This window comes from Sinocyclocheilus rhinocerous, unplaced genomic scaffold (genome assembly GCF_001515625.1).
Source record: "Sinocyclocheilus rhinocerous isolate Xijiao unplaced genomic scaffold, SAMN03320098_v1.1 scaffold534, whole genome shotgun sequence".
In the NCBI taxonomy this organism is placed as follows: Eukaryota; Metazoa; Chordata; class Actinopteri; order Cypriniformes; family Cyprinidae; genus Sinocyclocheilus; species Sinocyclocheilus rhinocerous.
In genome coordinates this window covers 2592563-2608009 of record NW_015646352.1, presented here as the reverse complement: position 1 = coordinate 2608009, position 15447 = coordinate 2592563, and the positions used below count along the sequence as shown (strand labels likewise).

Below are 15447 nucleotides of genomic sequence, written 5' to 3'. Positions count from 1 at the left end.
TTGAAGATGTGAAGCAAATGCCCTCTAACTTCTATCTCTGATAGTCTACCATGGTTTATCTGGTGCCTCTTTGTAAATCAGAGCCATTATGTTAAACATGAGGCCATCTACACAAAACACACTGCGCATTAACCTTCCTTCTGTGCCAGAAAAAAAAATCACTTGCTCATTCAACAATGCTACAATCTGAAAATGTGGAGATTCTGCTTTGAAAAATGACCCTAATATTAACACACACCTACAGAATTACCTCCAACAACTGTGTGATTTATTTGGGAGTAGACTTGTGCCGGTATTCGGTAATGCGATATATCACGGTAATGAATATGAAAAAGTTATTAAACCTGTTATACTGTATTATGACAGCACTTTTTTTAAACTTAATTTCAATATTGTGATAATACCGTATACCGTAATAAAAGCATTAGCAATTAATCGCAACATGAAAATTTCATACCGGCATATCCCTATTTGGGAGTTAAACATTCACTTTAAATTGTTATTTTCAGTCAGAGTAAAAGAGGCAGTTGTGGGCTAATGGTTAGAGAGTCGTGGGTTCAGTTCTCATACCGGCATTCTCAGTACCTTCCATCCTCATTACCCAGAGCTGAGGTGCCCTTGAGCAAGGCACCTAACCCCAATTGCTCCTCGGACGCTACAGCAAAAATGGCTGCCCACTGCTCAGTGTGTGTGTGTCCACAGTGTGTGTGTGTGTTCACTACTCACTGCTGTAAGCGCAGAGGACAAATTACAAGTATGGCTTGATTACCATACTTAGCCTACATGTCACATAACTATTAAAAAAACATTCACCTTTTTCTGACTAAAACAAAAAGAAGGAGCGTCTCTCGAAATTTCTAAAGATCCATCCGCAGATCTGCAGGGTCCTTTTAAGAACTCACAAGACAACTTGCGTTCCTCAGAAACTTCTTGTACATATTTTTTTCTTTCATCATTTTTGTTTTAGACTGCAATTATATAGCAAACAGTTCAATGTAAATGGTAATCTTACCATTGCAGAGGACAAATGGTTTTTAAATGGTTTTTATTATAGTCTAATACTTTGGGAAATCTTTGCATAATATCTAATGTAACCTAGTGTAGTTTCATCTTTGTTCTTTCTCATTGAAAGCCTATCAGACTGAAAACTTCCACCACTAGATTTCAGTATACAGTATGACTGCAGGACAGTACCAGGAAGGACACACTACTGTAGATATTTAATTTCTAATTCTATTAATATAATCAAGTATATAGTATTTAGTGCTCAAATGAGAAGAGAAATGTGTTGCTAAAGCAGATTCGTTTTTAGATATTTCAGTCAGATTTAGACAATTCACGTTAGTCTCAGTGAGATATTTAAAAAAATGCTTTGCTTATTCTTTAATAGTATAGTAACAATACCAAATAAATTAATTAATTAAAAGAATAATAAAATGCAGAATACTGTAGAACATGCATTCAATAGAGGATTAAAACATCACTAAATGATAATAATTTTTTCATTTATATTTTATTAAAAACTGAACCCAATTACATGAATTATTCTGTAAATAAAATATTTTATATATACATCAGAAATAGCACAAGGGTGGAATTTACAACATGAAAAGCACAGTTTAAATAAAAAATATGTAGCTTCTTTTAGACTGTTGTTCTGCTGTTCAGTTTCGCAACATGGCTGTTCACCCAGGTGCTCTCTGGATCTACACAGTGCTTTTTCCCTGTTTGTGTCTGAAACCTGGAAAATTATACAAAAACAACATTTAGATAAAATGTTTTTAATGGAGAGTCTAATTTAGGTTAACCTTGCAGTTTAAAATGAGATTGATGACACTCACACAATGGCCTGCCTGGGACAGTTGCTGCTGGTATGGTAGTAAGACACCAACAGTTTCAGAGGAATCTTCACATTAGTGAACGCTATACAGCAGTTTTCCACATTAAATGAGAAGGGAGCTGAAATATAAAGACATTCAAAATATCACAAATTTATACCATGATAATGCACAAAAAAAAGGATTAGAAAAATGCAACAAATTAAACTAAACCTGCCATAAATGATCTGAAATCAATATATTTTTCTTGATTCAAAATGAAAGCCCTCACCACTTGAAGTCATCTGCACAGAGCAGAAGAGCACCAGGAACAGCACACACATCAGGCTTCTCATTCTTCAAGATGCTTCTTCACAATGACAGAACGAATCTGTAGAAGTTCTGTAGAGCTTGAAGATCTCAGAGCTGTTGTGTTCAGAATAACGTCTGAACACCTTCTTATATACATAGTCAGAGACATATTCCTCATAAAGGCATTCATGTAAATCCATTTCTGAGTATCAACTTTGTAGAATGAGAGTCGTTTTTAGCTCTTTTTTTCCTTCATCCTTTTTCTGCTTTGTCGCTCATGTGAAAATGTGGCAAGTACTTTTCTTTCAGATTCTCTGAAAACGTGCTTCAGCAAAACAACACATAACTTCCTCTTTTTCGGGCCAGTCAAGCTCAGCATTAAATGAACTAAATCAGAAGATTTTATGATCAAATCTGAATTGTGCTGTCACCAAATATCAGGTGCTTAAGCTTGACCCCTTTGCTCACAAGTAAACCCAAAGACCTTGATTAACTGGTTCAGGTGTGTTTAATTAAAGCACTAAACTTAAGTTGGACCACCAGAAACAGGGCCGAGAACCCCTGCTCTAAGAAAACAAAACCACGTTGGTCTAATAGAGAAGGTAGAATAATTCAGCCACCAGTTAAACTGGTTCACAGAATTAAAATATGCAAATGTAATGACAGGAAATGGGCAGCAATACAAAAACAATACATTTTGTCTTCATTCAAAACTGAAAATGAAAAAGAGCGCTCACCAATCTGCACAGAGCAGAAGAGCAGCAGGAACAGCACACACATCAGGTTTCTCATTCTTCAAGATGTTTCTTCACTAACACAGTAATTAAGTGCGATTTCTGGTCATATAACTTCTTAAAAGCACCACATTTTATGTTTAATTTAAAAAGATTATAAAAATGTAAACTTCAGTATTTTTATTATGGTAAAATATATTTGTCTTTACAACGGCATTTAACCGTTTTTTTTTTTGTGCTCAGAGAAGGGATACAGTTGAGGATACTGTGTAGCTTGAGATGACTCAAAGTGCGTTTCATTCGACAGTAAGTGCCCTGTGAAGTGGACTTGATGGTATTCCACCGATTTAAGCGAGATTCCAATCAGAAGGGAGTGAACATGTTCAGTTTGAAGGACAATTGACCCACCAGTCATTACGGATCTCTTCAGTACTGAAAAAGTGTTAATAATGTAAGCACAGTAAAAATTAGTTAAGGCTACTGCTAATTTTTATTGAGCTTAACCCCTTCAGACCCTGCGGCCATTGAAATGGACATCACATGATTTTTTTTTTTTTTTCAAACCAATAAAATTTTATGTTTTTATAATATGAGTAATGCCTGGTCACTGATTGGTACTTAATCTACCATTCACAATGACGATATGACTCAACAACGGTCACTAATTAGAAGTACAAAACGAGGATTTGTAAAGAAGAATGTCGGAGGATTTCGATATAAGCCAAGAGGAGACTGGTTTTCCTTTGCTAAAGTAAGGAAACTTTGCTTCCTTTGCTCCTGTAAACAAACGTTGGTTTTCACGAGACTCACCGGCGCATGCGCAACGCTGACATCTTACGTCATCCTCCCGGAGCTGCTTCTGTGTACAACTGTTGGCGCAAGCTAGATTACAGTGATTATTACATTTTGAATATGGATATTTTGTTTGTTGAAAATGTTTAATGTTTCAAAAAAAGGACCTCAGATGTGTGTATCTTCTAAATTCTGTTGATGATTACATTACTGCTCTAACATAACTCTTAATTTAACGTTCAACTAACAAGAAATAAACTTCTTTTCTGTCTAGTAGTGATCGTCTCTTTCACTCCCAACTGATTTGTGTAGGCCTATGTAGTGCATATTTAAGGTAAAATGCAATACATAAAATTAATACATAATATTATTAATATTAATATGATTCATATCTGTAGTCAGCATTGATAAAATGGAAGGGGGAAATCCTGCCCATACCCAGCTTGGAAAAAAATGATAAAAGCACTGATGTTCATTTTACTGAAGTGGTATTCAGGAACTGTGAATAAATTACTGAGCAAATTACTGCAAAATAATAATATTATAATAATAATAATATCACGGCTATAATATCATCCTCAACAAACAAAAAAGAGATTGCCTAGATAAAGTTTGATTAATTTGTACATACAATAGTTTGGACACATTACTGTTTTTATTGTTTTTGAAAGAAGTGTCTTATGCTCATCAAGCCTGCATTTATTTGACCAAAAATACAGAAAAAAACAGTAATATTCAGCAAGGATCTGTTAAATTTATAAAAATGTATAACAAAGACTTATATTGTATAAAAGATTTATTTTCTTTTTTTTTAATCAAAAAATCCTGAAAAAAGTATCAAAGGTTATAAAATAAATATTAAGCAGCACAACTTTTTCTAACATTTATAATAAATCAGCATATGAGAATGATTTCTGAAGAAACATGTGACACTGAAGACTGGAGTAATGATTTGCTGAAAATTCAGCTTTGATTACAGAAATAGAGTATATGTGACCCTGGACCACAAAACCAGTCTTAAGTCGCTGCCAGATATTCAAATAGTTGTATCTCAGCCACATATTGTCCTATCCTAACAAACCATACATAAATGGAAAGCTTATTTATTCAGCTTTCAGATGATGTATAAATCTCAATTTAGAAAAATTGACCCTTATGACTGGTTTTGTGGTCCAGGGTCACATATTTTAAAGTATAGTAAAATAGAAAACCATTATTTGAAATTGTAATAATATTTCACAATATTACCGTTTTTTCTGTATTTTTGATCAAATAAATGCAGGCTTCATGAGCATAAGAGACTTCTTTCAAAAACATTAAAAATAGTAATGCGTCCAAAACTTTGACCGGTACTGTATGAGTAAAAACATACAAAATTTAAAATGAAATGTATAAATAAAAAGGTTAGGAATAATATTGGTTTCAAATGCTTTTTATTGGGGGTGGGGGCGTCCAACATGAATTTTGCCTATAGGGCCTCTAAATGTCTAGAATCCGACCTCAACAGATTGTGCTTTTGTCCACTTTATCAACAAGGTGGCTCACCCAGGTCATCTCTGGATCTACACAGATCTCTCTCCCTGCAACTGTCTTAAACCTGAAGGAAAAAAACACAAAAACATGATTTAAGTCAAAGACTTCAGAAGAGTGTCTCATTGAGGTTCACGTTATAGTTTGAAAATGAAATAATAGCTAAGATGACACTCACACAATAGCGCGTTTGGCACAGTTGCTGCTGGTCCAGGAGTAAGAGACCACTTGCTTTAGAGGAATCATCCTATTATTGAGCATTAAACAGCAGTATGATTCTGCAAAAATTGGATGGGGAGCTGAAATATAAAGATATGCAAAATATCACAAATCATTGTTCATGCAAAAAAATAAACAATAAATTTTTCAAGAAGATTTCAAGCTGTTATATCTTTATTCTTAAATCACCAAATGCAACAAATGAAACTAAACCTTCCATAAATATTCTGAAAACAATTCAAAATGCAAGAGTACTCACCACTTGAAGTCATCGGCACAGAGCAGAAGAGCACCAGGAACAGCACACACATCAGGCTTCTCATTCTTCAAGATGTTTCTTCACAACGACAGAATGAATCTGTAGAAGTTCTGTAGAGCTTGAAGATCTCAGAGCTGATGAATTCAGAATAACATCAGAGCTGGGCCGGATTATCCAATGGGCATTATGGGCACGGGCCCAAGCGAGGGGAAGAAAAAATGTTGACACTAAGTGCAAATAGCCCAACACTGTTTACACTAGCTCTGCCCACCAATGTCTGGTCGGTATAAACATTACTAAAGATGCGCGTCATGCAACAGGCTCAGTGGCCTAGGGCGTAAAGTGCATGTCTCAGTATGTTGACCTCAGGGCCGTTTCTAGGCATAGGCGAGCTAGGCGGTCGCCTAGGGCGCCACCAGCTGAAGGGGCGCCAATGAGCGCACGTACTGGCACTTTTAGCAGGGCTGTGATAAAGAGTGGCACGGTCACCCTGAAATATGACCCCACTGGATCCCCCAACATTATTGGGCTAGAGTACTGTCAATCTGACGATGCCTGTATGCCACTAGATCAGAGTGCTGTCAATTGCTGCCTGATTGTTGCATGCAAAGTTTGCATTTGGAGCGCTCAACAACGCCATTAGATCAGTGGGCTCTGTCAGTGCTTTGGCAAGGTAACACTTTTTTTTGCCATGCAATAAAGCTAAGTTCAAAGGCCAATTTAAAATATTGGTACAGCAAATAAAGTGCACAAAATCTGTATTTTGTTTAGGCAGTATTTGTGGCACTTTTGTCCAAAAGGTGTGCGTTTTTTGCGCCAATGCATTGTTAAAGGATCAGCGTGTCATGTAATATTCCCATATAAACTTTAACATCCAATTAAAAAATAATTTGTATAGTAAAATTCGCTAATTCACGAGATCAATACATCCTTTATTAGACCACTTTGTCGAGTTAAATGCATCCTTACGGAGGTGTCGAAATGCTGAATCAATTCATTCACTTCCAACAGCGCTTAATGGGAGCAGCGTCATAGAGGGCAGAGCGTCACGTTATTTAAAGGGGACGTTAACGCGTTAACGAGTAGCAAATGATTAAGTAGCTGCATTGGTTACTTTTATGCCACTGATAAAGCTTTTATATGTAGTTTGGGGTAACAAAGGGGTTTTATAGGTTTGACTGAAATAATAATGCAATAACTGACACTTTAAATCAATGTTTCAAGAAACAACAACAAAAAAATTGAACAAAAAACAGATAAAGACAAAAAAGTAGCCATTGATAATATCTAAACAATATGTAGTAGTATAGTATATAGTATCCAAATCAAAATGTAATAAAATTAATTTATGTGTGATTTATGTGCAATGTCTTAGCCACTAGGGATTGTTACATAGGGCTATACAGGCATCTAGTGGCAACACAAAATAGGGATTTCGCTTAGGGCGTCAAATTGGCTAGAAACGGCCCTGGTTGACCTGATCAACCAGAGTTTGAATCCACCTTTTGCCGAACTCATTCTTCTCTTTTTTTCCCATCACATATCAGATCGGAAATACATTTATATTCAATAAAAATGAAGGAAATATTTAAAAAATGGAAATATTTCACTAGAAGAGGAGAGGAGGAGAGTAGAGAAAATAGGGGGAAAGGAGGAGAGAGACAGACAAAGGGCCTCCTTCATAAAAAACACAAGCAGAACAAATTTTTGTGTAAATCGTTCGAAAAGCCATTCTGACGTAAACTTTTGAATTCATGAAAATGTTCATATTTTCAAAATATTAGTTGGTACGAAAGAAATGTACACCTGCTTCCTACCACGTGTAAATGGTGCATAAAACATTCTGTGTTCTTTTTGGCAAACTGCTGACACTGAATTTCAATGCACTGCCATAAAATATTCCCTCTAATTTTTTTTCTTGCTGTGAAGTGTGTAACTTTTAACTGTAATGTGCTCTTTATATTTGATTTGACCCTTGATGTAACTAAATGATGCACATTTTAGGTTACACGAGAAAATAAAGACAAAAAAGTAGCCATTGATAATATCTAAACAATATGTAGTAGTATAGTATATGGTATCCAAATTAAAATGTAAAAAAATTAATTTATGTGTGATTTATGTGTAAATTATGTGCAACGTCTTAGCCACTAGGGATTGTTACATAGGGCTATACAGGCATCTAGTGGCAACACAATGATATTACAGATAATAAATTGTGCAAAATCTTAACAGTCAATTTACAAATAATGCATTCAGATTTGTGGAACTCAATGCACTGAATCTCCACAAATTAATGTCGTTACTATGATTTATATTTGATTTGACCCTTGATGTAACTAAATGATGCACATTTTAGGTTACACGAGAAAACATTTTTTAACAGTGCTTTGTTACTTACCAAGATTTTAAAAATCATTGAAAAAAATCTCACGCAGAGGAGTTCAATTCCTTATAATAATATAACATAACATAATATAGCTAATATCAATGTTCCCTCATTTTTTTTCTTGCTGAGCAAAAAATTTCCCTATTGGACGGACATTTCGGCCACCTGAGCAAAAATATTCTTTATACCAGACCTGTCCAGGACACATAAAAAAAGTGTGTAACTTTTAACTGTAATGTGCTATTTATATTTGATTTGACCCTTGATGTTAATAGGCTAAATGAAATCATTTTACCTGAGAAACCATTTTTACAGTGCTGTGTTACTTACCAAGAAATTGTATTTAAAAATCATTTTTAAAAAATCTCACGCAGAGGAGTTCGATTCTTTATAATAATATAATATAATGTAATATAATATAATATAGCTAATATAAAAAAATGAAACAGATATTGTTCGTGAATTCCCTTTTTGAGGTCAATTATTTATTAGACTTATAATATAATATAGTATAATTGTCCCCGTCCCGTCTGTTCCCCTGCCTGTTTCTACTGTGTTTTCCCCATGGACTCCATTACCCACAATTCTTCACGCTCCCTTACCTGTCTCTTGTCATCAATTACCCTCACCTGCCAGTGATCACTTCATCACCATGACATTATATATAATTTCTATGTTCTCCCCAATATTGTCTGGTCTCATATATGTGTAGTGGCATATGGTTTATCTCCTGTTTGAATCTTTGTTTTGTTAATAAATCTTCTATTATTGAAGCTCTCCGTGTCTCTGGTCTGTAGTAAGTTGTGACAGAAGACCAGACCACAATATGGATTACAACAATGGCTCTCCAAAGGAGTATCTGCTTTTCCATCTCCACCAAGACGGCCATCCTCTGGAGAGTTATGTGGAGGAGTTTGTGGAGCATGTCCATCGGGTGAGTTGGAGCGATTCGGTTCTGAATCACGTTTTGCTGAATGGACTAGATGACGATCTGCAAATCATCATCATGCTTCTGGATGTTTATGAGATGTGTCTGATGGATTTAATTAATCGTGTCCTCGAAGAAATGGGTTCCAGTTTCTGTGTTGGAGAAGTGGATGAAGACTCAAGTGATGTCTTTCTGGTTCCATCTTGTGATGGGTGGATCGCCACAGCTCACCCCAAGCCCGAATCCTCCATATTCCAAGTCTCCGCTCCGCTCCAGAGTTTACAAGCCGCTCCACTCTGAGTTTCCAAGAACACACACTCTGTCTGATACTCAAGAAGATTGATCCACTATTTTCACACTATGTGACTGCTACAGACCAACAACCATATCCAGAATTTCCCTACAAGCCCACTCCAGATCTCACCCTCGAGCCCAGCCCAGAGGCTGCTTTTATCCCAGAGTTTAGCTTATGGCCTGGTCTTACCTTAGAGTTCAGCTCCGTTCCCGCACCGACTCCCGAGTGCTGTCCAGAATCTGCCGCAGTGGCCATGATGGCGTTGGCATGTGCCTGGGTGGCATGCATGTCCCGTAGTATCTCCAAATAAATGGGGGGGGTTGCCTGTGGCACGGCCACGAAGATTGGACAAGAGAGTCGCTCTTCCTGCTCCAGTTATGGCCGTTTCCAGCCTCCTTGCTATGGCCACCGCAACCTTCTCCATCTCATTCGCTTCCTACTCCAGCACCACGGACACGACGACTGTTTCCATCTTCTCTACTCCCAAGCTCCCGGCACCTCCATGGCCTCCCTGACTCCCGGTGCCGATAGCACCGTCCTGTCCTGTCTGTCCTCCACCAGCCTCCAGGATGCCCACCCCCCCTCCCTGGTTGTACCATTTAGGCGCGAGGACGCGCCTTCCAGGAGGGAGGGAGTACTGTCATGGTCCCGCCTGTTTCTCCTGTATTTTCCCCATGGACTCCATTACCCATAATCCTTCACGCTCCCTCACCTGTCCCTCTTCATCAATTACATTCATGTGCCAGTGATCTCTTCATCAGGTCTATGTGTAGTGGCATATGGTTTATCTCCTGTTTGAATCTTTAATAAATCTATTATTGAAGCTCTCCGTGTCTCTGGTCTGACAATAATATAAATAAACAAATATTTTCAAAAAACGTGAACATGTGAATTCTTTTTACAGTTATCTAAACAGCCCCATGTAGTACGGTTTGCACCTGTACATTTCTCAGAGTTTTGTTTAAGTTCTGTCCCCATCATCCTCTATTTCCACAACTTAATCAAGCCACTGTTCTTTAAAACATGACGTTTTATTTCACATGTCATTACGTTCACGTTGGCTCTCGTGTTGAGCTATTTCGTCCACAACCATTAAAGTATTCGATTTCTACAGCGACTCATTTGGCACACATCATTCTTTTTCTATGAAACCTGTAAATCGCATTTACTGGTTCTTACTCTATATAGCAACATCAACTCTATAGTGGTTTGCCTGATCATTGCAATTATTTCGCACTTAACTAGACTTCAAACACATGGGTTTCCCAACTTATTTTTGAGTCTGTCCTGTGCGCTTCATATAATTTCTTCTGCATTCGACAAATGAAGTTCGAATGAAGCAGGAGAATCTTGTTCGCTCTGTCACAGCTCCATAGGTGGACAGTACATTTACTTGAGTAGCCTACTGTACTTAAAAACACTTTTTGAGTATATGTACTGTACTTGAGTATTATTTTTTCTGGAAACTTATGACTTTAACTTCACTACATTTGAAAGACAAATATCGTATTTTTCACTCCACTACATTTCTATCAATGTCCTCAAAGTAGAAAGTCATTACTATGTAGCAGCTTTAAAAGTCAGTGGGTGATTTTTTCTTCTCTTAAACGTGGCATTTTTTTCTTTCTGTTTTTTTTAGACAGCCTATCAGTAATCACTCTTGTAGGGTTATGTGAAGTGTTTTCCCAGCATTTTTTGAACACTAACCAGTTGCAAATGTGATATTTATTTACTACAATTCAATAATAAGTTAATATTGTGGTATATATTAGACACAGTATTATCTAATTTTGCTAAATTGTGTAAACGAAAATAATACCTATAAAGCCACAGAAGAACCGTCTCCTAACAAAAAACAGTAGGTGTTGAAAGCAACACTGCACAGACCGTTCTGTGCATGACATCAAAGTACCGTGAAAGCGATTAGAGAGCATTTTAGAAATTTTAGTTTTGATGTCAAATAAATCTTGCTGTTTTGCTTTTTTGTTAAAGCAGTGTTGCTGTTGTAAATTTATACAGCTACAGTTGTGTAGCTAGGTTTTAATTTCACTGTCTACTCGGTTCAAATGTGGATGAATGGCTACACGTAGATGTGTGCACACACTGTCAGAGCTGTGTGAGATCACTACCATCCTGCTTAGGAATAAGGTATTGCAAGTATTACATACAACAATAATAGAACAATAATAAAACATTCCGTTGACATAAAAAAAGAAATTTACTTTAGGTACTTAAGTACTTTTAAAAGCAAGTATACTTCTATACTTTTACTCGAGTAAAAATCTGTCTTTACAACTTTCACTTGTAATGGAGTAATTTATGACCGGCAGTATCTGTACTTTTACTCAAGTAGTGGATTTGTGTACTTTATCCACCTCTGCACAGCTCTTCTGGTGGTATGAAGCTGGTGCATTAAAGCTATTTGATTGCATTAAAGCTCTTCAACCTCCATCCGATATGAACATGCCAAAATAAACTAACCTTTGAATTGTCCACACAAAAGTCACTACACAGTCAGCATTTCACAACTCAACTCCAGAGTAAATAAAACCCTGTATGGTTGTTAACTGAGAGCCATTGAACATTAATAAAGTAAAAAATTTTAAAAAACACACATGTAACACTATGTAGCTATCCAAAATGATGTCTAAGCATTTTATTATATAAGAAAGAATATTCATCAAAAGACATTCTTGTAAATCCATTTCTGAGTATAAAGATTCTGAGTTTAAATTATTAGGGGTCTAAGTACAAAGTGCTGGAACCCTGCTGTAGTTGTTGTTGTTGTTATTCTTCCTTTCCCTCATCCTTTTTCTGCTTTGTTGTGCATGAGGATGTGGAAAATACTTTTCTTTCAGAATCACCGAAAATGCAAAAATAACATGGCCTACAGCTTCCTCTTTTTCAGGCCTGTCAGCTCTAAATGCACTAAATCAGAAGATCTTCATTATCATCTGCTTTCACCAAAACTTAGGTGCAAAACCTTGACGCCTTACAGAAAACCCAAAGACCTTGATTAACTGGTTCAGATGTGTTTAGTTAAAGCACACATCTCAAGAAGACAGACCAGCAGAAATAGGACTGAAAACAAGCCATATATATATATATATATATAGTTTGATATTTTTTACTGTATACGTGTAAATGATATACCAATTGCAGCATTGCTACATTTCCCTATGAGCATTTATGCTAATTTACACAAATATACACACACTCAAAGGAGTTTACACCATGTTGAGACACCCGGTAATATCCAACCATATTCATTTGCTTTGTCTGCCTGCACATGTCAGCATATTGAGTGCTAAATGTGAACAGTTGTTACATTTAGCAGTTTTTTTTTTAATGATATCTTGTAATACTGATGAGGAGATACAGCAAACAAATTATTTATTAAGAAAGGACAGTTGTATAAAGCAATAACAGTATTATTTTGTGCATCTGTATTGTTTTTTCATTTCCAGTGCTGCTTCTCCATTATACTTCTTTATCCAAGCCTCGTCTGGTTTCACACAAATTTCAGTTCTAGGTGTCGTAACCCTGAGGGGGAAAAGTTCACATTCAAAATGTTTGTTTAAAGTGCTGGCATTCACATAATCATTTTATCATTCACTTAGAATTCATCTATAAAGGAGCACATTCCTATATTTCAGAGTTTAAATACTTACACAATGGCAGGGACAGGGTAATGTGAATGTGTCTTCACAGCACTGACCATTTTTTTGGCTGGAATTTCGAAGTCGACAAAATCAAAGCAACACCACACAGGAACTGCATAAGCATCAGCTGTTGATTATATAAAAAAAATAGTTTTAGGAGAGAATGGGTATAAAAGCAATATTATCCAAACCTATGCAAATGCAACAAATTAAACTAAACCTGCCATAAATTGTCTGAAAACAATATATTTTGTCTTTATTCAAAATGAAAGTCCTCACCTTGTGAAGTCGTCTGTTTAGAGCAGAAGAGCACGAGGAACAGCACACACATCAGGCTTCTCATTCTTCAAGATGTTTTTTCACAATGTCAGAAAGAATCTGTGGAAGTTTTATAGAGCTTGAAGATCTCAGAGCTGATGTGTTCAGAATAACGTGAATTCCCTATTAAGAAAAATTCATATTTAGCCTATCCTACACTGTAGCACACTGTTTTCTGTCAGGACATTATCCATTACTTTTACAGACATTTCTGGTAACAACAATGCAATGAAGTGCAAAATTCAAAACACCAGTAAAAACAAAACAAAAACAAAAAAAACTGAAAATGTCTGTATTTCAATAGAGTACATTGTGCCAGTCAGCACTAAATCAGAAGATCTTCATGATCATATCAGAATTTCACCAAAACTTAGGTGCTAAACCTTACCCTTACTCACAATTAAACTGAAACCCTGACCTTAGGTTTTTTGTTTGTTTGTTTGTTTGTTTAGTGTAGTTTCCCAATGAAAACCTATCTGACCTGTCAATTTTTTATCAGTAGGTGGCAGTAGAAGACTGCAGACAGTTTCCGGTAGGACCACTGTTCTGCAAAATCAAAACCATAGATACTTTAAAAAAATAATAATTTTATGATTGATTAGTATTTTTCGTATTTATATAAAGAGGGAAATGTGTTGCTAAAAATACATTTGCCTTTAGTGAATTTAGTCACATTAAGACAATTAAAAAAATTAAAAACCACCACAAGAGGTCAGGCGAGAAGAAACAGTGTTTCTCACGCATCATACTTCCCAAAACCACATACGAGACACATTAATCTTGCTTCCTTTTTTCCCCTCCAAAAAGCTGAAATCCACTCCAGTGTGAAGGGCGAAGGCGTTTTATTTGTACAAGCTGTAGCCGAATATCCACAACTAGCCTATATAATACTTTAACTATTTCATGAAGCTCAAGTCTCCAGGTCAGTTTTGTGTGAGTTTACAGCTAACTGTTAGACCAACTATAGTTTAATATTAAACAAAATTTTGTGAAAATGACTAAAATCCGTTACAAATAAATTTAAGAAACCAAAATTCAGTAAAAAAAATTTTTGTCTCTGCAGCATTAAACGCATTCACTAAAATTAGAATGCAATGTGCAAGTACATAGGCCTATATCACACTGTACATCAGTATTGTAAATAATTGTAACGTAAACAATAGAAGTAGGATGTGGTAATATAAGAATGTTAGAGGCCAGGCCAGGCTTAAAAAACAACTCTAAAGGGTCCTTCGTCTGAAAAAGGTTGAAAACGCCAACTGATAAGCCCTCAAAATCGGTTAGTCCTAATGACCTCTGTAGCGTCTCAGAGGCTAAATTCTGAATGCCAGGTTTTGACCGCTACCTCTACATGGTCAAATCACACAGATAGCTACATACATACAGTATCTGGATCTAAAATGGATAGCATCACTTCCTTTTACCAATATGACGTGTATTTGCGGGCAGAAAAGAGAACTAAGCCGTGTTATATTTGAAGATGACACCTTTCAAGTTCAACAGCAGAATACACATGATCACAATCCATAGTATGTGGTTGAAAACACCACTTACTCTACTGTACGTCAGACTCCTAAGGTCATAAACTGTTTCCAAACTTTCCATCTGGTTTACAGAACAATGTTTAAAAAGAACTGCTTTATTAATTATGTACAGTCTGGGGAAAAAAAATATTGTGCTAGAATGACGAGTTGTTTTCGCAATTATTATATTAAGTAAACAATGTTTGCCTTATTATTCACGTGCTGTTTAGTTTCAGTGTCTGGGGGAAGTAGATAAATACGAAAGAGTGATTAATCTATTTTTGTCTTTGTATGATTTATTTTTGCTGTAGAAACTCTATAGGTGCGTTCGACTTCATGCAGCACTGCGCAGACCGATCGGCGGCTGACTTCAAGCAGTGCATGCCGGTTAGAAATTTAGTCCGACTTGAACCGGCGCCGACGCCACGTCACTGTCACGTGTGGCATCAAAGTACCGCGATAGCGTTTTGAGAGCAGCCGGCTGACTCAGCTGGCACAGCTTTTTCAGAGCGACTGCAGGAGTGCTGATGACATTCACCACATGACAACAATGACGTGTGTTTCTAACATCTTCAAATCCAATACTGCTCATAAATCTGTGTTTTTAGAACAGTAAAAGCTTTTTTACTGTAGTCGCAATGTTATATTGAGTCACGTTTATCATGAAAG

General features: G+C 36.4%; 3 protein-coding genes across 3 annotated transcripts; all 3 read right to left on the bottom strand.

Annotated features, from left to right (window-relative positions):
• Positions 1–1597: 1597 nt before the first annotated feature.
• On the bottom strand, positions 1598–2190 carry LOC107707441 (C-C motif chemokine 13-like). The gene is made up of 3 exons (XM_016511440.1): positions 2110–2190; positions 1842–1959; positions 1598–1741 (listed from the first exon to the last, which is right to left on the bottom strand). Exons 1-3 carry the CDS (start codon positions 2171–2173, stop codon positions 1645–1647), a joined length of 279 nt encoding a protein of 92 aa, XP_016366926.1. The 5' UTR covers positions 2174–2190; the 3' UTR covers positions 1598–1644.
• A 2907-nt stretch (positions 2191–5097) lies between these two features.
• On the bottom strand, positions 5098–5935 carry LOC107707440 (monocyte chemotactic protein 1B-like). Its single transcript, XM_016511439.1, has 3 exons — positions 5664–5935; positions 5364–5484; positions 5098–5252 (listed from the first exon to the last, which is right to left on the bottom strand). The coding sequence occupies exons 1-3, from the start codon at positions 5725–5727 to the stop codon at positions 5156–5158; spliced, it is 282 nt and encodes a 93-aa protein (XP_016366925.1). The 5' UTR covers positions 5728–5935; the 3' UTR covers positions 5098–5155.
• Positions 5936–12542: 6607 nt separating this feature from the next.
• On the bottom strand, positions 12543–13302 carry LOC107707439 (C-C motif chemokine 8-like). The gene is made up of 3 exons (XM_016511437.1): positions 13217–13302; positions 12947–13064; positions 12543–12818 (listed from the first exon to the last, which is right to left on the bottom strand). The coding sequence occupies exons 1-3, from the start codon at positions 13278–13280 to the stop codon at positions 12707–12709; spliced, it is 294 nt and encodes a 97-aa protein (XP_016366923.1). The 5' UTR covers positions 13281–13302; the 3' UTR covers positions 12543–12706.
• Positions 13303–15447: the final 2145 nt, after the last annotated feature.

Bases quoted from the DNA above. Each gene is read 5' to 3' on its own strand.
- LOC107707439 (XM_016511437.1), bottom strand. From the start codon at position 13,280: ATGAGAAGCCTGATGTGTGTGCTGTTCCTCGTGCTCTTCTGCTCTAAA. The intron at 13,065-13,216 runs GTGAGGACTTTC...TATAATCAACAG, and splicing joins TAAACAGACGACTTCACAAG to CTGATGCTTATGCAGTTCCT. The intron at 12,819-12,946 runs GTAAGTATTTAA...TTTCCCCCTCAG, and splicing joins TACCCTGTCCCTGCCATTGT to GGTTACGACACCTAGAACTG.
- LOC107707440 (XM_016511439.1), bottom strand. From the start codon at position 5,727: ATGAGAAGCCTGATGTGTGTGCTGTTCCTGGTGCTCTTCTGCTCTGTG. The intron at 5,485-5,663 runs GTGAGTACTCTT...TTTATATTTCAG, and splicing joins TGTGCCGATGACTTCAAGTG to CTCCCCATCCAATTTTTGCA. The intron at 5,253-5,363 runs GTGAGTGTCATC...TTTTTCCTTCAG, and splicing joins TGTGCCAAACGCGCTATTGT to GTTTAAGACAGTTGCAGGGA.
- LOC107707441 (XM_016511440.1), bottom strand. From the start codon at position 2,173: ATGAGAAGCCTGATGTGTGTGCTGTTCCTGGTGCTCTTCTGCTCTGTG. The intron at 1,960-2,109 runs GTGAGGGCTTTC...TTTATATTTCAG, and splicing joins TGTGCAGATGACTTCAAGTG to CTCCCTTCTCATTTAATGTG. The intron at 1,742-1,841 runs GTGAGTGTCATC...ATAATTTTCCAG, and splicing joins TGTCCCAGGCAGGCCATTGT to GTTTCAGACACAAACAGGGA.